This window comes from Kogia breviceps, chromosome 3, assembly GCF_026419965.1.
Source record: "Kogia breviceps isolate mKogBre1 chromosome 3, mKogBre1 haplotype 1, whole genome shotgun sequence".
NCBI lineage: Eukaryota > Metazoa > Chordata > Mammalia > Artiodactyla > Physeteridae > Kogia > Kogia breviceps.
The window spans coordinates 26,681,061-26,703,878 of NC_081312.1; the positions used below are offsets into that span (position 1 = coordinate 26,681,061).

At 44.6% G+C, this 22,818-nt stretch overlaps 1 protein-coding gene across 2 annotated transcripts in view; it reads right to left on the bottom strand.

Annotated features, from left to right (window-relative positions):
* IFT43 (intraflagellar transport 43) overlaps positions 1-22,818 on the bottom strand; it is a 94,632-nt gene that overhangs the window by 51,454 nt on the left and 20,360 nt on the right. For both annotated transcript variants that reach the window (XM_059057961.2, XM_067028061.1), the window contains exon 3: positions 8,823-8,887. In XM_059057961.2, coding sequence (XP_058913944.1) covers positions 8,823-8,887 — 65 coding nt within the window. The remainder of the gene's footprint in view (positions 1-8,822; positions 8,888-22,818) is intronic.

Here is a 22,818-nt window from a genome sequence, read left to right on the forward strand (position 1 = left end):
CTATAACAGAGCTGATTTAAAGAGGACAAAACATGTGTCTGCAACTGTGCTTACAGATCTAGGAGCCTGGCAGCTCTGAATTTTTGCCTTTTACACTTTTGTAGCCTAATAAGAATTAACTACTCGTGGCTAACAAGAAGGTAAAGAGACTCTGGTATGACAATGACAGAGGGAGAGGGCAGAAGCCCTTTAGTATTCTTGGAACATCTATGCCATTAAAAAAAAAAAAAAAAAAAAAAAAAAGCAAGAGGGAAAGAGAGAAGGAGGAGGGAAGGGGGAAACCTCAGGACCAGCACACGGCTGTTCTACCGCCATCTTGATGTCCTTGACACGTGCAGATGGTGTGGAAGTGGCTGGCACCAGAACAGCCCATGAGAAGGAATGAGCGGCCTATGGAGATTTATGTGAGGAGAGTGAGATGGACAAGGTAAAATTGTCAGGAGGAGTTGTTAGAAAGTAAAATATATTGTGACAATTCCACTCCTGCCGTTCATCAATAAACTGACAGATCATTTAGTGTCAATTAGGAGTGATAGATGGACAAGTCCCCATGATCCTGGGCCAAAATTAATGGCTGGGAGGGAGAGGGTGATTGAAAATGACGGCTGACATTGAGAGCAAAGTCCTGAAAGTCCCCGAGGGGCCATTACTTGCCTCATTCCCTTGCAGATCAATGCAGGGACAAACCCCCAAACAGATACTTTGAGACAAAACTTAATCAGACTACCTTTCCTTCCTCCCTTTCCCAAGTTGACTCTCGTTCAGCTCTATTTCCCACCGACTACAAGTGCCCCACCTCAGACAACTTCGGAGCCAAGGCCAGCCTGGCTCCAAGATGGAATCTTTGGCATAGCTATGACTGTGGTGCCAAGAGAGGGGACAGGATCCCAGGTCCCAGGCCATTCCTAAATACAGCCCTTTCCTGTGGCTCAGGGTGAGTATTTGGGTTCTGGCAGCCAACGGCTCTAGCCAGTGAGGTGGGTGACACATGCTCTCTATCCTGGGCAGTGTTATGCAAACAAAACAAAGGCATCCCAGAAACTCACATCCCTGGTTGAGGGCTCCTCCGGCAGATCTGTAAACAGCCCACCTACTTCCCACTGGAGACAATGTAGACCTCTGTGAGCCTCACTTTCCTCCTCCCTCCCTTGTAGAGGGGTACCTACCTTTGAAACTAAAACCTGCCCAATAGGGTTGGTGTATTACACATATAAGGTGCAGCTATGGACTGAATGTGTGTGGCTCCCCAAGTTCATATGCTGAAACCCTAACCTCCAATGCGATGGTGTTTGAAGGTGGGGACTTTGGGAACAAATTATGGTTAGAGGAGGTCATGTGGGTGGAACCCCCATGATGGGATTAGTGCCCTCATAAAATGAGAAAGAGACAGAAGATCTCTGTGTGTGTGCACACACCAAGGAAGGCCACATGCACCCAGCCTCTAGATTTCTAGGCTCCAGAACTGCGAGAAATAAATGCTTGTTGTTTAAACCATCCTTTCTATGATATTGCTATAGCAGCCTGAACTGGCCGAGACAGGTATCTAGCACAGTACCACTATTATCATCCCAAAAGAATTTAAAGTGAGAACAATATTTTTAGTGTGAATTCTCTGCTCTAACCAGACTGACAGTGCAGTTACTGCTCCCCACCCCCCAACACTTATGCCTACACCAATCCTTGAACCAAAATGCTCTCCTCACAGTGCTCTTTGCCCATCAGAATTCCTCCAGCTTGACCCCCATCTCCTCCGCAAGGGGCTCTCTGACCACTGTGATTACTCTCCTCTGACGTCACAATACCAGGGGTGGCCACTCCGTTAGTTTCTCACTTATGATCTGCTCCTTTGCCGATCCTGACTTTTGTGAATGAAAATGCCTCATCTCCCTCATTGGAATCAAAGCTCTTGCAGGGCAGGAAGCACATAGCTTCCCTGGGGCTCCTGCGGGGCAGACCCTCAATCCAGCCCAACAATCGCCTCTCTTACCGCTAGTTGGCCCCCTTTTCTCTTTGTTCCGAATCTGTTCTACTTGCCTCCAGATGCCAGCTCTCCTTTGCTCCAATAAGCTCAACACTGTTTGCCTTCCCACTTTGAAAAAAGAAGAAGATAAAAAACACAGGCCAATTCAAAATGGCCTCTTCCCCCAATTCCCTACTCCCCTCAGCCCTTTTTGATAACTTACCAGCCTTTCCAAGCTCCCTCCTGACCTGGAGGAAAAATGTCCCTGCCTCTTTCCGTCCAAGGTTAATTAGTCTCTCTTGGAAGGTCTTATCCTATGTCTCCAGGATCCTACTCCTTCACACCCCCCTATTTCATCTGTAATCACTCTTTCCCCAGGTATACACACACGAGTCTCAACACAGACTCCCCCTTCCAAATACTGCCCCACCTCTTTACTTTCCCTCTCAGAGTAGGAGCCTGTACCACTGTCCCCATTTCCTCACTTCCACCTTCCTCTTCAACCCACTGTAATCGGCTTTTGCCCCAACACAAATCACTGTAATCACTTCCTCAAAGGCCCCTAGTAACCTCCAAACAGCCAAATCCAAGATTCTCTCCTTGTCTTCTATTTGTACATATGACTCAAATTGTAACTGCTTTTTGACCTCTCTTCTAGACTCCCACACCATGGAGACGATCTGCATGGACCACCACCGCCCCCAAGTCAGGTCTCTCCTCCTGCCTTCTCCATCTGAGGGCACCACTACCCAACCAGTCACCGAAGCCAGGCACCTTGCAGTGGACCTTCAACTCTACCCTCTGCCCTGCATCCAACTAATGGCACTTCTATTAAGTCTACCCCCAAAATGTCTCCAAATCTCTCCTGTCCATGCTCACACACTTTGCCCCAGTCCAGGCTCTTATCACCCTTCACACAGAGCATCATCTCCCCAACAGGTCTCCCAGCCTTCCAGAGCTCCATGTGCCACACTGACACAGTAAGTGATCAACCCAACTACTGATCTGATCATTCATGTGTTCAATAAATAGTCACTGAGTGCTCATAATGGACTGGCACTGTTTGAGGTACTGGAGGTATATGAACAAGGGTGTGTCTCCTTTCATGGAGCTTAAAGGAGAGTAGAGAGAAAAAGACAATACGTGTATGTGCACACGCGTGTGTATGGATATATGTAAGGTGGTGAAACCTACAGCAGGAGATGGGGAACATGGACTGATGAGGGGTGCTATTCTATATAAAGTGAGGTCAGGTGGAGCCTGGGAAGCCATGGTAAAGACTGGGGGGTTTACTCTGGGGTGGGGGGGGATATGCCCCTGGTGGGTTCTGAGCAGACAAACGTGAAATGACCTCACCTATGTTATAAAGAGGTCACTCTGGCTCTTGCAGATAAGACTAAGGGAGGCGAGGATGAAGGGGGAGGCCAGTCAGGAGAGCCTGGCCTGAGTCAGCACCAGGAATGACGCTGGCTGTAGCACTGGCCACGCAGATGACAGGTGTGTTTCAACTGTAGACTGAACAGGTTTGCTGACAGACTGAACCTGAGTAGACATGGAGGAGTCCAGGACGACCCCAAAGTTCAGCGTCTGAGTGACAGGGAAGGTGGAGCCCATTTACGGAGACCTGAGGGGCCTTGGGGAGGTGCAGATTAGGGGACGGGGTGGAAGGGGTAGAAATGAAGAGGACCAATTTGGATGTGTTAGGATTGAGTTGCACCTTCAGGTGGAAAGGTCATGTGGACAGCTAGCTGCTCAGGGGAAGGACTGGGCTGGAGATACAAACTCTGGGGTTATCAGTATACAGGTGATAGGAAAACGCCCGAGAAGGGATGGAGAGCATGCTGACAGTGGGTGTCGACAGAGGAGAGGCGGCTGGAGGGTGAGCCCTGGGCATGCCAACAGACACTGAGGGGTCAGGAACAGGTGGCAGACCGAGGAGCCAAGCAAGGGAATCCCTTGAAAAGTAACACCGGAAATGGAAGAGCACTTCCCTCCCAGGGAAAATAGATCTGATCTGGAAAAATCTTTAATATATTCGTCGAGGAATTAACACTTGAGATTCTCTTTTTTTTTCTCTAAGAAGCAGATATAGGATTTGACTCATTTCCATATTTCAAAATAAATTCCAGATAATACAAGCACTAGAATCCCCTAATAACTTAGAAAAATGGGGCTCCTCTATTAGCCTCTCATTAGCATATTTCAGAGTAACCTTCTTCTTCTTAGTTAACATGATAAAAGCAGTGTTATGTTCACCAAAGGAACAGTGTGGCACTTAAATAGCATATGGCATATACGGCATATAAATAGAAAGACCACCAGAACAGAATAACGAGTCCAAAAGCAGACCCAAGTACATACAAAGATACAGACTATGGCAAAGGTGGCTTCTAAATTCACTGGAGAAAGATGAATTTTCAAATAAATAGTGCTGGGACAACAGTCATTTAGAAAAAAGATAAAACTAGATCTGCACCTCATACCGTACACTGGAATTAATTCCACGTGGATCAGAGATCTAAATTTTAAAATGTACATTTACACACCAATGTTTCCTTAGGTCTGTCTCCCAAGACAATAGAAATAAAAATGAAAATAAACAAATGGGACCTAATCAAACTTACAAGCTTTTGCACAGCAGACGAAACCATAAACAAAACGAAAAGACAACCTACAGAATGGGAGAAAATATTTGCAAACGATGCAACCAACAGAGCTTAATTTCCAAAATAACAAACAGCTCATAAAACTTGACAACAAAAAAAACAAACAACCCAATCGAAAAATGGGCAGAAGACCTAAAGAGACATTTCTCCAAAGAAGAAATACAGATGGCCAATAGGTACATGAAAAGATGCTCAACATCGCTAATTATTAGAGAAATGCAAATCAGAACTACCATGAGGTATCAGCTCACACTGGTCAGAATGGCCATCATTAAAAAGTCTACAAATCACAAATGCTGGAGAGGGTGTGGAGAAAAGGGAACCCTCCTACACTGCTGGTGGGAATATAAGTTGGTGCAGCCACTGTGGAAAACAGTGTGGAGGTTCCTCAGAAAACTAAAAATAGAACTACCACATGATCTAGCAATCCCACTCCTGGGTATATATCCACACAAAACTCTAATTCAAAAAGATACAGGCATCCCTACTTTCCTAGCAGCACTCTTCACAATAGCCAAGACATGGAAACAACCTAAATGTCCATCAACAGATGAATGGATAAAGAAGTGCGGCACATATACACAATGGAATACTACTCAGCCATAAGAAAAGAATGAAATAATGCCATTTGCAGCAACATGAATGTAACTAGAGATTATCATACTAAGCGAAGCCAGAAAGAGAAAGACTAATACCATATGATATCACTTATATGTGAAATCTAAAATACGACACAAATGAAGCTATCTAGAAAACAGAAACAGAATCAGGGCCATAGAGAACAAGACTGGTGGTTGCCAACAGGGAGGAGGTGGGGGAGGGGAGGACTGGGAGTGTGGGATTAGCAGATGCCAGCTGGTATATATAGGATGGATAAATAACAAGGTCCTACTGCATAGCACAGGGAACTATATTCAATATCCTGTGATAAACCATAATGGAAAAGAATTTGAAAAAGAATGCATGTATGTATAACTGAGTTACTTTGCTGTACAGAAGTAATTAACACAACATTGTAAATCAATTCTACGGCAACAATAAATAAATAAATAAATAAAATGTAGACTTAGCATGTGGTCGTGTTCCAAGAAAACATGATATATAAAAACAGGTGGCTGTGCACTTATAGTCACCTGATCTATGACAAAGGAGGCAAGAGTATACAGTGGAGAAAAGACAATCTCTTCAACAAGTGGTGCTGGGAGAGCTGGACAGCTACATGTAAAGAATGAAATTACAACATTCTCTAATACCATACACAAAAATAAACTCAAAATGGATTAAAGACCTAAATGTGAGACCAGATACTATAAAACAACTTGAGGAAAACATAGGCAGAACACTCTTTGACATAAATTGCAGCAATATTCTTTTTGGATCCTCTCCTAAAGTAAAGGAAATAAAAGCAAAAATAAACAAATGGGACCTAATTAAACTTAAAAAAGCTTTTGCACAGAAAAGGAAACCATCGACAAAATGAAAAGACAACCTTCTGAATGGGAGAAAATATTTGCAAATGATATGACCAATAAGGGGTTAGTATCCAACATATATAAACAGCTCACACAACTCAACATCAAAAAAACCCCAAACAACTTGATTAAAAACTGGGCGGAAGAACTGAATAGACATTTTTCCAAAGAGGAAATCCAGATAGCCACCAGGCACATGAAAAGATGCTCAGCATCACTAACCATCAGGGAAATGCAAATCAAAACCACAAGGAGAGGGGCTTCCCTGGTGGCACAGTGGTTGAGAATCCGCCTGCCGATGCAGGGCACACGGGTTCGTGCCCCGGTCCGGGAGGATCCCACATGCCGCGGAGTGGCTGGGCCTGTGAGCCATGGTCGCTGAGCCTGCGCGTCCAGAGCCTGTGCTCCGCAACGGGAGAGGCCACAACAGTGAGAGGCCCGTGTACCGCAAAAAAAAAAAAAAAAACAAAACCAAAAATAACAAAAGGAGATATCACCTTACACCTGTCAGAATGGCTATCATCGAAAAGAACACAAATAACAAATGTTACCAAGGATGTGGAGAAAGGGACCCGTTATCCACTGTTGGTGGGAATATAAATTGATGCAGCCACTGTGGAAAACAGTATGGAGGTTTCTCAAAAAACTAAAAATAGAACTACCATATGACCCAGCAATGACACTCCTGGGTATATATCCCAAACAAACAAAACAAAACAAAAACACTAATTTGAAAAGACACAAGTACCCCAATTTTTTTAGCAGCATTATTTACAATTGCTAAGATATGGAAGCAACCTAAATGTCCATCAACAGGTGAATGGATTAAGAAGTGGTGTATAGAGATACAAGGGAATAGTACTCAGCCATTAAAAAAAAGAACAAATTTTTGCCATTTGTAGCAACATAGATAGACTTGGAGGGCATTATGCTAAGTGAAATAAGTCAGACAGAGAAAGACAAAGACTGTATGATATCACTTCTATGTGGAATCTAAAAAATACAAGAAACTAGTGAATATAACAAAAAGGAAGCAGACTCACAGAGAACAAACTGGTGGTTACCAGTGGGGAATGAGGGTGGAGAGGGGCAATATAGGGTGGGAGAGTGCGAGGTAAAACTGCTGGGTGTAAGACAGGCTCAAGGACGTATTGTACAACAAGAAGGGGAATATAGCCAATATTCTGTAATAAGTATAAATGGAAAGTAACCTTTAAAAATTGTATAAAAGCAGGTGGCTGGCCTGTGGGCCACAGTTTGCTGAATCTTAATATATAGAAACAAATAAGAATACATTTCAAATTTATATATACATGCTTACTTTTTTCAAAAAGAAGTACAGGAAGGATAAAACAGAAACTAATAAAGAAGTTACCCATGGGAGATGGATGGGAATGAGGTAGAAAGAATAAGGACTGGAGTGAGATATCTCTGAGTATATCTTTCTATACCATTCTGATACAATTTAAAAGTACACAATATCACCTGTTCTTGCCAGGAACATTTAACTTGAATCTAATCATGAGGAATCAATCAGAGAAATCTAGAATGTGAGACGCTTTACAACACAACTGACCTGGATTCCTCAAAAAAGTCAATGTACTGGGTGAAGGTGTAGTAGGGCGAAGGGGAGCTGGAATTATTTTAGAGACTAAAAGATCCTAAAAAAAGACAGAACTACCAACACAATGTGTGAACTCTGATTGGATCCTGGAACTACAGAAGAGATTTTGGGGACAACTGGGGAAATTTAAATATAGACTATATTTTAAATATCATTAAATCATGAAATTTCTTAGATGTGATCATTATACGTGATTATTTAGAGAATGTCCTTAATCTTCAGAGATGCATGTTGGAGTATTAAGAGGTGAAATATCATGATGACTGCAGCTTATTTTCAGATGATTCAGGGGAGAAAAAAAGTGTGTGTGCACGTGTGTGTGTGTGTGTGTGTGTGTGTGTGTGTGTATGTGTTTAGAAGTGGGGAGTGGAAGGGAGGAGGAAGGGGGGAAAACTGGAAAAAAATATTTTCGATAGTGCTATTTTGAAGGTAACAACTGCTGAAGGAAATTCTGAACAAAAGTAATGTCTCTTCTTGGAGAAAAAGAAATTCCTTTCCTGAATTTATCGTTGGCCATCCCACTGGTGTAGTAAACATATATACATACATACATGTATATTGGTTTACCTTTCGTCTGAGACTTACTACAAGGGATTAAGGACCAAAATGATTTGTAATCCAGCAGTAACTAACAGGCAAGTCCATTCTGTTTAGAAAGTAACTTTAAGAAAAACACAGAATGTTAGAATATGGAGGAACTTTGAAAACATTATGCCAAGTGAAAGAAGCCAGTCATAAAGGACCACGTAACATATGATTCCATTTACATGAAATGTCCAGAATAGGCAAATCAGAGAGACAGAAAACAGGTTGGTGGTTGCCTAGGGCTGGGGAGGTTGCAGGGGGACACAGGCAGTGACTACTAATGGGTATGGTGTTTCTTTAGGGGGTAATAAAAATGTTCTAAAAGTGATTGTGGTGATGATAGTACAACTCTGAAAATATACTAAGAACAGCTGAATTGTATGTTTCAAAGGGGTGAATTGTAAGGTATATGAATTACATCTCAGTACAGCGGTTACAAAAAATAAAAGAACAACACAGGAGCACAGTGTCCCCTGCCCCCCCCACCCCCAGCCCCGTGACCTGCCAGCACTCACTTGGAAGCCTTCATGGACTCATCTGCCCAGCCTCCTTGCCGGCGGGGTGGCTTGGGAGGGGGAGCCTGCAAGGGAAGAGAAGTCAACAAAACAGTCACTCAAGACCAGTGTTCAAGCAAACAGGCGCTGAGGTTAAGGTAACCTAAACCAACCTTCTGAAACCTAATGCAAATACAATACTATGAAACCTGGGTGCTTTTGTACCCTTCTGGAGGACAATCTGGCAATGTCTACTGAAAGCCTTAGAAATGCTCACACTTTTTTTTTTTTTTTTTGCGGTTCGTGGGCCTCTCACTGCTGTGGCCTCTCCCGTTGCGGAGCACAGGCTCCGGATGTGCAGGCCCAGCGTCCATGGCTCACGGGCCCAGCCGCTCCATGGCACGTGGGATCCTCCCAGACCAGGGTACGAACCCGTGTCCCCTGCATCTGCAGGCGTACTCTCAACCACTGCGCCACCAGGGAAGCCCAGAAATGCTCACACGTTTTGAGCCAGCAATTCTAACCCCAGGAATTTATCCCAAGGAAATAATCAGAGAGAAACATAATGTCATTTTTGAATATAATGAATAACTGGACGTCAATAAGGAGTTTAAGTAAATCATGGAATACACATGTGAAAATACTATGCAATAATTAAAAACTGTATTAAAAAGGAATTAATGATATGAGAAAGTTCAATATGTGTTAACTTTTTAAAACATGTTCAAAATAGTAGGTATATGCTTCTAATTTTGTGAAAACATCACTAATACAGAACATCTAGTGTTAATTAGCTATCAGTACATGAATGAGAGGGGATCCAGTGAAAGAATTATGGCAATTTCTTTTTCCTTCTTTATGCTGTTGTGCATTTTCCAATTCTTTTTTACCATCAATTTATATCACTTTTATAAAAAGTAATAAAATAAAAATATAAGAGAGAGGCTTGCTTCAAAGACACAAACTCAAGTGGTGGGTTAAAAAGCTACTCAAGTTATTTGGGCAGGAAGCATTCACCTGCAATAGATACATCCACAAACTCAAGTGCAGGAATTCTTGTAACTATTTTTGATTTTGTGGGCCGCACAGTCTCTGTTGCAGCTACTCAACTCTGATGCTGCAGGGCAATCAAACCACAGACAAGAAGTAAACACCTGGGTGTAACGTGTTCCAATAAGACTTTACAGAAACAAGCAGTGGGCCAAATTTGGTGGGAAGTATTCTGCAGACTCCTGGGCTAAAATCACTGTAATGTCCTTTCAATCTGTTGCTTAAAACCTAGCTTGCAGCTTTTTAAGAAGACATTCCCTCAATATGGCGAAATACCTTTTAACTTTTGATATTTTCATTTTACACCCAGATGTGCTTCCTTTCCTGCTTCTCTGGTAGCACCCCAGCCTGCCAAGGACGTGTTCCATCTAGAGACGGAGCCTTTCTGCGGGATGAGGCAGAACCTGTTGGAAAGGCACGATGGAGGAGAAGGCAAGTCCTGGAAAGCCTGCGTCCAACTTAGCTCCTGGGAAACCTAAGTAGTACTTTAGAGAAAACAAACTTGAGTAATGAGGCTCTGTACGCTCAGAAACAAACAAAAATGTAGAAGTAGAAAACACACTATTGCTTGTCTCTCTCAGGGGGGAACCCAAAGAAGATGAACAAAGAGACCCCCCACCATCAATTCCCAGTCCACGCATCCTTTTTTGGTGTCCCTGCCACACACAATCACTGGTCCCCAGGCTAGATGGAGAAGGCTTCCATCCCAGGACCCCTCTTCCCTTAGACACAGGTGACTGAACCAGGGCTGCACCAGTCAGAGCCAGTCAGAACCAATCAAGTTCTCTGTCCCAGGAATCTGGAACTGAAGCTCAGAGGTTAGGCTGCTCAGACAGCGCTGAGCGTTGGAACTATAAGGGCCAGCTGGAATCAGAAAAAGCCCAAACTACCACAAGCCAAAGCTGTGTATGAGCAGAGACCACGGACGTTGTCTTGCTCAGCTCTCACCATGTGGAAGGCATTGCAAATGTTAAAGAGATCGGAACTGAAGCATGTCGGGCCCCTCCAGGAGGTTTTCAACCAATCTGGCCTACAGCTTTCTTCCCCACGCTTTTGCAGATAACATCCCACTTTTCTTTACCCAAGGGTAGGACCATCTTGTGACAACGTGCATTCCTGAATTTGGAGGCCACAAACTCGGAACTGCGTATTTGGTTTGGCCACACAGGGGTTATTGTCTATTTTTAAATTTAAACTACCATTTTAAAAATTGTAAGATTTCCACACAAAACAGGACTCTCCGGCTTCTCTCGGAAAACTGGAAACTCTCGCGATGCTGGGGCTGAGGAACAGCCGCCCTCTGGTGACTGGAGACATGCACTCCAGCTCGCCACAGTCCCCACCCGCTCTGTCTCCTTTCTGCTGAAGTCAAGTGCCAGTTGACATCTATCACGATGGCAGCTGTGCTGTTGTTTCCCTTCCAGTACAGAATTCTCTCTCGCTTCCTAGGCCTACTGGAAGTGGGAAAATGAAAGCTATGTCAGGTGTTTTGACAAAAATGGGAACAAGCTTATTTTCTTGGGTGGAGGTGGGATCTTTTCTTACCACGTCGGTGTGCACATTGCAGGTATGCGTGCGCCTAACCCCTAGTCCCACTTCACTCACCCAGGTGCCCTGCCTAGCCCCTGTGGCATCTGGGTGTGTGGCTCTGCAACTAGCTTCTCAGAGCTGGGATCCCCTGCTGTCTTCTCTTTGCTCTGGGTGTTGGACAGAATAAACCCACATGAAATCCGTGGTGCCATGGTGTCAGGAGGCCCAGGCCTATTTGGCACTTTTCCACTGATAGTCCACAAGAAGAAGGGAAGGGGTCTGGTAGCCTTGGCAAGGTTCCTCAACCTGTGTGTCCTGACCCCACCTCTGCTTTCTGCCATGGGGTGTAGCTGACAAGGGGGACAGGAGGGGACTTCCCTGGTGGCACGGTGGTTAAGAATCCTCCTGCCAATGCAGGGGACATGGGTTCAATCCTTGGTCCAGGAAGATCCCACATCTACTGAGCCTGCGCTCTAGAGCCCGCGAGCCACAACTACTGAGCCTGTGAGCCACAACTATGGAAGCCCGCGTGCCTAGAGCCCGTGCTCCACAACAAGAGAAACTACCGCAATGAGAAGCCCGCGAACCACATCGAAGAGTAGCCCCCGCTCGCCACAACCAGAGAAAGCCCGCGCACAGTAACAAAGACCCAACACAGAAAAAAAAAAAAAAAAAAAAAAGGTGGTGGGGGACAGGAAGAGTAGGGACTGAACTGGGGAGGGATTGTGAAAGACTAGGCATCATGGAAAAGGAGCATAAGTGACATAAATTTAGGTCAAAACGCACTCCTTTGAGTAACCACTGAGCTGTTGAGGGATTAAATTAGTGACTATAGGGTAAATACTTAGAGCAGTGCCTGGCACATAAGTACTATATCTTTACTGTTAGCAGCAGCTGCATCACTAATGTCAATATTTGAAAGGTTAGGCCATGTGTAATAACATATACTGTACCATTTGGAAAAGAGGGGGAATATAAAGACTCCTCTGAGCCTGGCCTGAGCTGTCATTTTGACTACTGATGCATCATATGGTTAATAAAGTTCCCTAAGATTCCAAAACCCCAAATGATCTGCTTTCTCTTCTTTAACCACAAACCCCGGAAAGTCACAGCTATTGGAAGGATGAGTGAGAATCCTTTCTGCCTAGACGTAACACAAAGACACTTCTTTTCTCATCTTCTTTCCGCTCCGAAACAGCGCCAGCTGCTAAATTAGGGCAGCAGCTTCAACACAGAAAGACCACCACTTGTGAGTCACTCCTCCGCAGCCCGGAGAATTTAACAACTAGTCCCCAAATCAAAGGGGCTTTTGCACTAATAACTGAAGACTTCGGGAGCTGACATAATGTTGTAAAAAACGTATAGGCTGCTTTTCCTTGAGATCACCTGGGAGAGGAAGAGTTACAAAGTACTTCTCTGCACCAAATGGGGCAGGGTTATAGTGGCCTTCCCTGCTCCCCACTGGGAGTCCTGGCCAACCTCAGAGAGAGCACTGAGGTGGCCAGGAGATGGGGGGTGGGCAGAACTCAACTCTCTGCAAGGTAGGGCTTGGGTATTTAGCGGGAGATGTCTCTCCTGATGGGAAATCCTTATGGTCATGATTTAGTACTCTTGAGTCCAAGGATAAGAAATTCTTTTTTTTTTTTTAAATAAATACTCCCTACTATGAGTCTTGTTATGGCCACACACAAATACCCTGTCTCCACGAGACAGACATAATTAACCACTATTACCAAGTGACAAAGGCTTCTCCCCAGAATTCAACTTTGTTCCTATGTGGGGAGCTGAGCACTGTCCTATACGCATCAGGTGAGTTAGAAAAAGCAGAAGACGTCATCCCCGTCCTCAAATGATACCCCGGGTCCAATGAGGCTGGAAAGAGGCAGAATTCAGGGTGTATCAGGTCTGTATGAAATCTGTGTGACGGACATTGGGCTTAATCTGAAACTGCCAAGGCCACACTGGAGCGGGGAGGTAGGTATCAGGGATGGAGGAACTGACAGTCCTTCCAGCAAGAGGCTGCATCAGGGTCCAAAGGTGAAGCTGAGGAGGAACCCCTCAGCCCTGGGGCAGTTCCACTAAATTCTGCAGTTTTCTCGTCACCTTTGGTGGTTTTGATTGGGCCACACTCTCTTGGGGCATCATTCAGACAGCGCTCTGACAAGCGTGCATATATGTTTGCAAGGCCTGACTGAAGGCTACACAGAATCGTACCAGCGTGGGAAGTGCTGAGGACAAGGAGGCTGACGGAAGCTTTATGGAATAAGTGGGGCTTGCCCTGGATTGGAAAGATAAGCAGAAATGTAAAGGAAAAGCATTCCAGAAGCAATCAGATACGAGGTGCAGTGACACCAGGATAGCACATAACACTCAGGCTGTAGCAAATGCTGTTCACTGATCACTGTATTGGTCAGGGTCCGAGGTCCTCAGCACCTATCACTGTACAACGCAGGCTGGAAGCGAAAGCTGATGCAACTTGATCACAATGGAGTAGTTTAAAATTAGGTGCAAATGATCTGTTTGAAATGTAAGCGGGTGACTGGTTTTTCACAATACAATTTAAAAGGTCTGGTGGGTTCTTTTGCATGGACAGTCCAGCCCCTGAATGTCTGGCTGCTCTCCCTAAGAGCTATGATGACATCATCGAGACACCTGTTAGCACAGTTTCAGAAAGAGCCCCGCGGCCCTCTCCCCACGACGACGTGAAACACAGGACACACTCTAGACCAAGACCCTGCTGTTGCTCCTTTTAGAATCAGCTGCCAGAACTGCTGTGTTCTCCCTGCCTGTGGTGACAGATCGGATGCTGGGTGGCTCTGGGAGCCTGAATGCCCTCCCCAGCTCACTGTCAGAGCCCAGTCCTCACAGGAAGTGCTGAGAAGTTGTCACCCTTCATTACGGACCCCACCATTTGGGCCTGGGGTCCTTCCCTCTCCTGCCCACCAGGTCTGGGTAAGACAAGAGGAGACATGAATGTGTGATTTATTGTTTCTCAAATCTTGTGTGTCTGGGTTCTCTGCGTAATGGCCTGGGCATTTAAAGAAAAAGGAATTTACTCTGGCTCCATCCTTGAAACTAGAAACTTAGTCTAAGACAGCTGTGGCTTTTTTTTTTTTCACCGAGCCCACCAACTCCACAATTCTCCTTGACCAAGCACTTGGGAAGACATTACCCATCTGTATGAGGTATGACTCTGGAAGAAATCTGTTTCCTATCCCTGTGTTAGGAAGGAGAGAAAAACAAACAAATAAACAAACAAACTCGGATGGGTGAGAGAGAGTAGAGCTCAAATGATTTTAAAAGCCAGAAAGAAGAGAGGACCTAGACCTAGAATTCAAAAGTCCTGGTTTATCCTTTAAATAAGGCATGGCCCCAAGACATCTGCTGGGAAAACGATTTCCAATTTTGGCAGATTTACTGCCAGGTAACATTACCCAAACTTGTTTTTAAAAAAGAAAGAGTCTTAAAATGTGCACCCCCAGGAGGGACAGAAATAGGAGCGGGTGACGGTAGTCCTTAAGCAGTGCATCCCTCGTGTTCTCTCTTAAAAGCTGGAGTCACGTCTCTGAGTGTGGGAAAGCAGCACAGCCTGCCGGGGCTGCCGCCTGATGGACGGAGGGGGCAGGACCCTGCATAGCTCCTGGAGAGAAGCAAAAATGTGCTCTCTCCAAAAATAAACAGGGGCAGAAATGACTGCGAGTAAAGGGGTGGAAGCACGTGACTGGTGGTTGCAGTCCTGAAATACCAGCTTTCTACAAAAAGGAGCCGATGAGAGGCAGAGAGCTGGAAGTTCAGGAAATGGCCACTTTATATGGTCTCATCCGAATGGGCCAGGATTCAACTAACTGGAATTACCAAGTCACAGGGAGCCTTTAGGGCTAGACTTGTTTCTGATCTTTATATGGTTCCCCCAGATTCTTAAGATGCCGAAATAGAAAAGATACTGCAGTGCCAAAAAAGGAGCCTTTTGAGTTTAGAAACTTCTCACACACTCTCAGAAGTCCTGGAGAAACCCCACAATGTGAATCAGTCCAAAATCCAAACGGCAGCCTGTTTCAAAAAGCCAGTCCAAACACACGCATGAATTCCCAAAAGAAAAGGCATTCAGTTAAGCAAGATCCACTGCACACCTCCTCACACCTCCCACCTCCCATGTCCAACCCTTGATTTCTGGCTAAAAACAAAACTTCCTTTCCTTTCTCCAGCAACCCGAAGGAAGATCCAGGAAAGCTGCTCTTATGTGCTTGAGGAGAGAGAAGACTAACACTTACTAATATGTGTGCACACTGCAGGGGCTGCATTTATTCCTCAAATCTGTCCACCAGGCACAGTTCCATCTCTGCCAATTTCTTCTTCCAGCCTCCACCTGGGTCTGACAACTAATTCATCACAGATCTAAGTTTTCCCCTCATGGGGGTTTAAGGTCATGGCAGGTAATGGACTATCCAAGCTTATAACTGAACCCTTATGAGTAAATGTAGCTCTTTCAAGCTGAAATGGACATAGCAAAACGCAAACTCTATTTTAAGTATAATACAGAAAACTGATCATCAATAGATGCTAAAGCCATTAGGTGAAAGACTGATTGACAGGGAACTGGACATTCTCTTAATGCCAAAGAATCACCCCGCACATTACGTGCCAGGTGCCAGGGAGAAAATGTTCCTTGACAACCGAGATATCTGTCAGCACCCTAACTCAGTGATCACACTTAGCACGTGAACAATGGGGACGTGATGTGCTACCACCTGAGGCATACAGTGCCACCCAGGAAAAGCTACTGCCCCAAGCGTTCAGCTGGAATGTAAGCAAGCCCTCCAATCTGACTTCCGGCTTACTGCAGATCAGGTGAAAGAGGAGGAAGTTCAGTGACACTAGGAAGAAAGAATCAGAAAAATCCAGCCCAAGGGAAACTCGGAGAATAACTGGCCCAAACTCTTCAAAAAGCTAATACCATTAAAAAGGGGGCTGGGGTGGAGACTATTCCAAATTTTTTAAAAGAGACTTAAGAGAGAGAAACTTAGTAGAGTGGTTCTTGATTGGATCCTGGTTTGAAAACAGTTAGCTATAAAAGATATTCTGGAGACAACTGGGGGAAATGAATATGGCCTGGGTAATAGATGGTATTAGGGAATTGCTAATACTGTTAGGTGTGGAGTTGTGGATTTCTAGGAAAATGCCCCTATTTCTCAGAGATATATGCTATAGTATTTAAGTGACATTTCATGATGTTTGCTTTAAAATAACTCAGCAAAAAGTTATATATAAAACATGTAAATACATATTTTAAAATATTTTAAAAATTACCATTCAAGCAAATACAGCAAAATGTTGAAAACACTTGAACCTAGGTGGTGGGTGTATGTTGTTCATTGTACTATTGTTTCTACTTTTCTGGATGTTTCAAATTTTAATGAAAAGCTAAAGCTAACAAAGAAAAACTAGATGCATGAAGTTTAGGTTAACAAAAGAGAAAAAAGACAGGGGTGGGGAAGAGGAGAGCACCAGTACGAGGGTTGTTCGTAGGTATATCTGCTCAATGAAGACCTGTGCGGAACAGGAACAGAGACCTTCTCCACTCTGTGGCTGGGAACTCCTAACACCAGTACGCTGAGGGCCAGAAAACAACGCTACACCCAAAAGGTCAGGTCAGATCCCTGCCAGGACTAGACATGACGGGAGAATGAGTTTCTAAATAAAAGTGCCTCCGCGCACCTCTCACCCCACCCCCAATTTGCTGTGGATTGTATTTTAATTGTGCATATATGCATGTGTGAAATTTGGGTAAGGAAAAAAATGTGGCGGAAAGAACACTAGACCAGACTGCTGCTAATCTGGGCTCTAGTCCTGACTCTGCCACTAACTAGTTTCATGATCCTGGATTTTAACTCATAGTAGAAGTGATTCCTCCCAATTCTACGATTCTGTGATTCTTTGAGGCTATGAATTGTATTTTTCAATTCAGGGAGAGGGTATCTAGGCAAAAAGACGTAAACGATGACATGAAACGTTTATATTCAATCTGAACTTGTATGAAAAGGGTGGGGACAAAAAACAGAGAAGGAAAGGTTACAGAGAGAAACGAGAATATGTAAGCACACAGATTTGATCAGTGGTGAATAAGCCAACCTAGGCAATGAGAAAGAATACATGAACTAATTGATAGCTCATAATTATAATAACAGCCAACATCTACTGAGGGTTTACTCTATGCCAAAGCTTTAGAAGGATTACTTTGCAGAATCCCCGAGACCCTGTGAACTGTCCACTACTGTGCAACAAGTTTACCCACGAGGAAACTGAAGCTGAGAGATTAACTTAAAATCATCCTAGCAGTAAGAAATGAAGCAAGGATTCAAATCCAATTTGGTTTCTGACACCAAAGCTTGGCACTGAACCAGATGATACACCATTTCCCAGACGCTAGGTTCATGCCAGCTAGAACAGGCTTGAAAGGACACAGCGGCTACAGAAAAGAATCTGTCTGGACTGGAACAAAGTGGCCAAGAACAAGAGAGACTAGATCAATGACAAGGTTAAGACCTGGGAAGACCAAACCAAAAGGACCACCTCCTTCATTTATCTTCTGGGCGCAAAGTACAGTTGACCCTTGAACTACACAGGTTTGAACTATGCAGGTCCACTGATATGCAGATTTTTTTCAGTAAATACAGTACAACACGATCTGTGGTTGGTGGAATCCATGAGGAACCGTGGATACGGACGGTGGACTATGGGACTTGACATCCGCAGATTTTGATATCCATGGTGGGAGTCGGAGGAGGTGTCCCGGAACCAAATCTGTATGTACTGATAATATAAATATGTTCAGTAAGACAGAAGCAGCAGCAAGAGGCTTGGTCTAACCCTTACCTCTTTAGTGAGGCAAGATGAGGGAAGGGTTAAGGGTAAAGTCAGGATTTAAAAGTGATGTCAAAAATAAACCTGAACATGGGCTTCCCTGGTGGCGCAGTGGTTGAGAGTCCGCCTGCCGATGCAGGGGACGCGGGTTCATGCCCCGGTCCGGGAAGATCCCACATGGCGCGGAGCGGCTGGGCCCGTGAGCCATGGCCGCTGAGCCTGTGCTCCACAACGGAAGAGGCCACAAAAGTGAGAGGCCCGTGTACAGGAAAAATAAAAATAAAAAATAAAATAAACCTGAACAGCTAGAGCACTATGCCAAACTGTGTTAGGCTGAATTTAATATAAATCTCTGTACTTAGAAAGTAGCTGTCTCTTGACTGCATGTCACAGATACTCTCCACATACCAACAGCACAGTAGCTTTGAAGAATGAGTGACTGGGGTGGGGGGAGGGAGTGCCAGGAAGAAGTAAAGATGGAAAGCTATAGTTTTCAAGTTTTAGTTTAAGGGGAAGGGGAGGGAGGAGAGGGACAGGAGGGGAAGGAGGGACGGTCCTGGGCTCAGATTCTCGAATCCTAACTTTCTAAGCTAGGTAGGCTTGGGCTAGTCACACCTTCGCTAAGCCTCTTTTCCTCGTGCACAAAATGAGAGTGGTCACGAGTCTCTTACAGACCCACTGTAAACACGGGAGACAATCTTGGGCACAGAGCAGACACTTAGTAAATGGCTGGTGACAGTGGCTACTATATTATTTATTTATTTATTTATTTATTTTTATTTGTGATATGCGGGCCTCTCACTGTTGTGGCCTCTCCCGTTGCGAAGCACAAGCACAGGCTCCGGACGCGCAGGCTCAGCGGCCATGGCTCACGGGCCCAGCCGCTCCGCGGCATGTGGGATCTTCCCGGACCGGGGCACGAACCCGTGTCCCCTGCATCGGCAGGCGGATTCTCAACCACTGCGCCACCAGGGAAGCCCTACTATATTATTTATAAGAAATGATAAAAGTAATGAAATGCAGCCTTTGGAGGAAAAAAATCCTTAATGCCCAGGGTTGAGACAACGGGAAGACTGGGGCAGGTAAACATAGCAGGGCGTTTTCTTTGGGACTGCCTTGCACAAGTTTCATTCCAAGGGTCCGGCTCTGACCTAGATCAGCTTCCCTGAACAGAGAGAAATCGTTTAAAGTTGCCAAACCAGGAGGAGGAAGTCACAGCTTCTCTGCTCACTGAGAAATAAATGTGATGTTCAGGCAACCACAGTATCTGGCGATTACTCTCGCGGTGTCACACTTCCCCCAATATTCCCACGTACCCTATCATAAAAACACCCAAATCCCGTAGCTCAATCCAGTCATCAAACTGCCCACTTCAAATGACTCATGGGACAGGGCTGCCAGCCATTTGTTAAAGAGGCTGATCCAAAGAGAACAGCCCCCAAAATCACTCTTAAAATTCATCCTGGATGGTCTTACCTTGGGTGGCATCCTCTTAATCTCAATTACAACCCTTTGGGTCATCCGAAATCAGCTTTCTCAGGTCTATACCTTCCATATACTTATAAAGAAATGCCCTGTTCCCCCAGACTTTCTTCGGCTCAGCCAAAATAAACATTCCTTTCAACTTTCATCATAAATCAAAACCTATAGTTTTTGTCATTCTCGTAACTCCTTTCAGTTTGTTAAAACCCACGTGCATGTGTGTAACCGGAAGGACGCACAGCGTGGAGGGTGTGAGTTCCCAGCACTCCAGGAAGCGAGCCCTCCCGGCACCTGTGACTTGGGATAAGCAGAGCCTAGACTTGCTACCTCAACCAAATCCAGACTGGGATAACCTGGAACAAACGGAGAGCAGAGGAGCAAGCTGTAATCTCGCTGCTTTAGGAAACCTGATCTCTCACAATCCCTCAAGGGCATTGATGGAAAAGAAGTGGAGGGAGCGTGGAAGAATATTAACCCGTGCGTCATTTGAAGTGGGCAGTTTGAGGACTGTGTATTGAAATATGGGATTTGGGTCTCTTTATGATAGGGTACGTGGGAACATTTGGGAATATTCCCCATCCTGTGAGACGCAGAGAGGAATGCCCGTCCAAATCCCTACTCTGTTCGCTGCTGTGAGACCACGGACATCACAGGAGCCTCGCACTGCAGCTCTTTACCCTGCGATGCCCCTGGAGGCGCAGGAAGATGCTCTGGGCGAGACCAAGTCATGGCTGGCAAATTAGCACACACCTCACTACCTCCCCTCACAAGATTTCAAGGGAGCCCAGCAACCCTAAAAAGTTGTTTTAACCTTCTAGAACTGTGTTTCCTAGACTTCTAGATTTCATGGACAGCCAATATTTCAGAAAACAAACTTTGTTTGTTTGAGGGGGTGGGACGTGGTTGGCAGAACTGAGTTCACAGCTTTTAATTTTGTTAAGAATCTTTAAAAAGAAAACACACTATTTCCTCTCACCACTATTTCATTAAAGAAGGGATCTGTTCAAGCTCCCCAAATTAGGAAGGACACAAACCAGAATAAAGAATAGTCCTTGATGGTGAATAAATTTAGTTTACGAAAAACGTGCTACATTGTTCTTGGTTCTCTCATTTTGGAAAAAAACATCCTCCTAGACCAGTGTTCAGACGTGCTATGCTCTCTCTCTTCTTCAGCTTTTCAGTCCAAGCCCAAGGTTGATTTCTCAGGCTCTCTTCCCACCCTTTCTCAAACAAGAAAGGCGTAAGGCCATCCGCTTGACTGCTCCCAGGTGACAATGGCCTGGTGCAAAAGGCATGGCCTGGGTACACGTAACCCGTAAATCTTCCTACTCAGCTCGAGGCTGTATAGGAAGACCTCCTGCCCTTGACACAGCACCCTGCCAACCTCTCCAAATCTAGAGGCCTTCCTTTTATTTTCTTCCAGTTTTACTGAGATCTAATTGACATACAGCACTGTATAAGTTGAAGGGGTACAGCATAATGATCTGATGTACACACATTATGAAGTTATTATTACAATACGTTTAATGAATATCTATCAACTCATATAGATGCAGAATTAAAAAGATAGAAAAAATTTTTTTTCTTGTGATGAGAGCTCTTAGGATTTACTTTCTTAACAACTTTCATATATATCATACAGCAGGGGTCATTGTATTTATCATGTTGTACATTAAACCCCTAGAACTTATTTATCTTATAACTGGAAGTTTATATCTTCTGACTGCCTTTGTCCAACTCCCCCTCCCCCCACTCCCACACCCACTCCCACCTCTGGTAATCACAAACCTCATCTCTTTTTCCACGAGTTTGCTTATTTTTGAAGTATAATTGACCCATGTTAGTTCCTGTTACACAACACAGTGATTCGATATTTCTATACTTTTCCAAATGATCACCACTATGAGTCTTGTCACCATACAAAGATATTACATAGTTACTGACTATATCCCCCCACACTGTACATTTCATCCCCGTGACTCATTTATTTTGCAGCTGGAAGTCGGTACCTTTCAATCTCCCTCAACTATTTATTTCCTCCCCCGCCCCCTCTCGGCAGGCAGACACCTGCTTGTTCTCTGTATCTATAACTTCAAAGTCCTTTACAGAATGCTCAGCACAGCACCTGCAAGGATAAGCTCTTACATCATGGGGACTGAATCCCAGGTCTCTGGGCCTCTTTCATACCCATGTTTCTGATCATTACTCCCAAATCACCAGGGATGTTAGAACACTTCCTGTCTCAATAGCTAAGGCACCTGGATGCCCGTCAGTTATTCCAAGAGAAAGTGTTTGTTGTTTCTGCACCAACCACTCTCATTTGTTTCTTGCCAACAGTACCACTTGAAGAAAAAAACCACAGTGTAGTCTGAAACAATCCAAAAGCAACTGACAGCTTCTGGATCCAGTAACAGGGGAGCAGTTTGTATTCAACTCACCTTCACACAGATACCAAGTATAAACTCTGGGCAAAATATAGAAAACAACTATCTGAAGGCACTAGTGGGCAAACAAAAGCAGTAGGGGAAACTGGAGGGGATCTGACCCTTGAAAGACAAGAACTGCACTGGGTAAGAATCCATGTTTAAATGGATTTTCCCTTTGAGTGCACTCTCCAGTCTGGGCAGCAACTGAGCAGCTAGAATTCAAGCCGGAAGCTGCAGTTTTATTGGTTTGAGGACAAATTTGGGGCTGCCAGAGTCACTAAAGATAGACAGGGAGAAATCCTGGGAAGGAAGGAGCCCCAGATCTGCATATAAACTCCCCTAAAATCCTTTGGTCAAAACCTGAACTACACATCCATGGAGGAGACTCCAAGAAACTCAGTGAAAAGCAATTGCTGAAGGGTTAAAAATAAAAAAGAGTGGAGGTAAAATTTCAGCCGCTGCCCACTGCAGGCAAGACACAGATTGGAATATGAGTTCCAAGTTAAAGGTACTTGGTACACACCTTGGGTTTTCCACTGAAATCCCAGAAAAACCACACCTTAGGAGTAAAGACCATGTCCTGGGTCTATGGGATTTGCTCTGGGACTAAAGGCAAAACCAAAATAGACCTGACCTAGCAAAGCCTAAATCCAAGTCTTCACAAATTC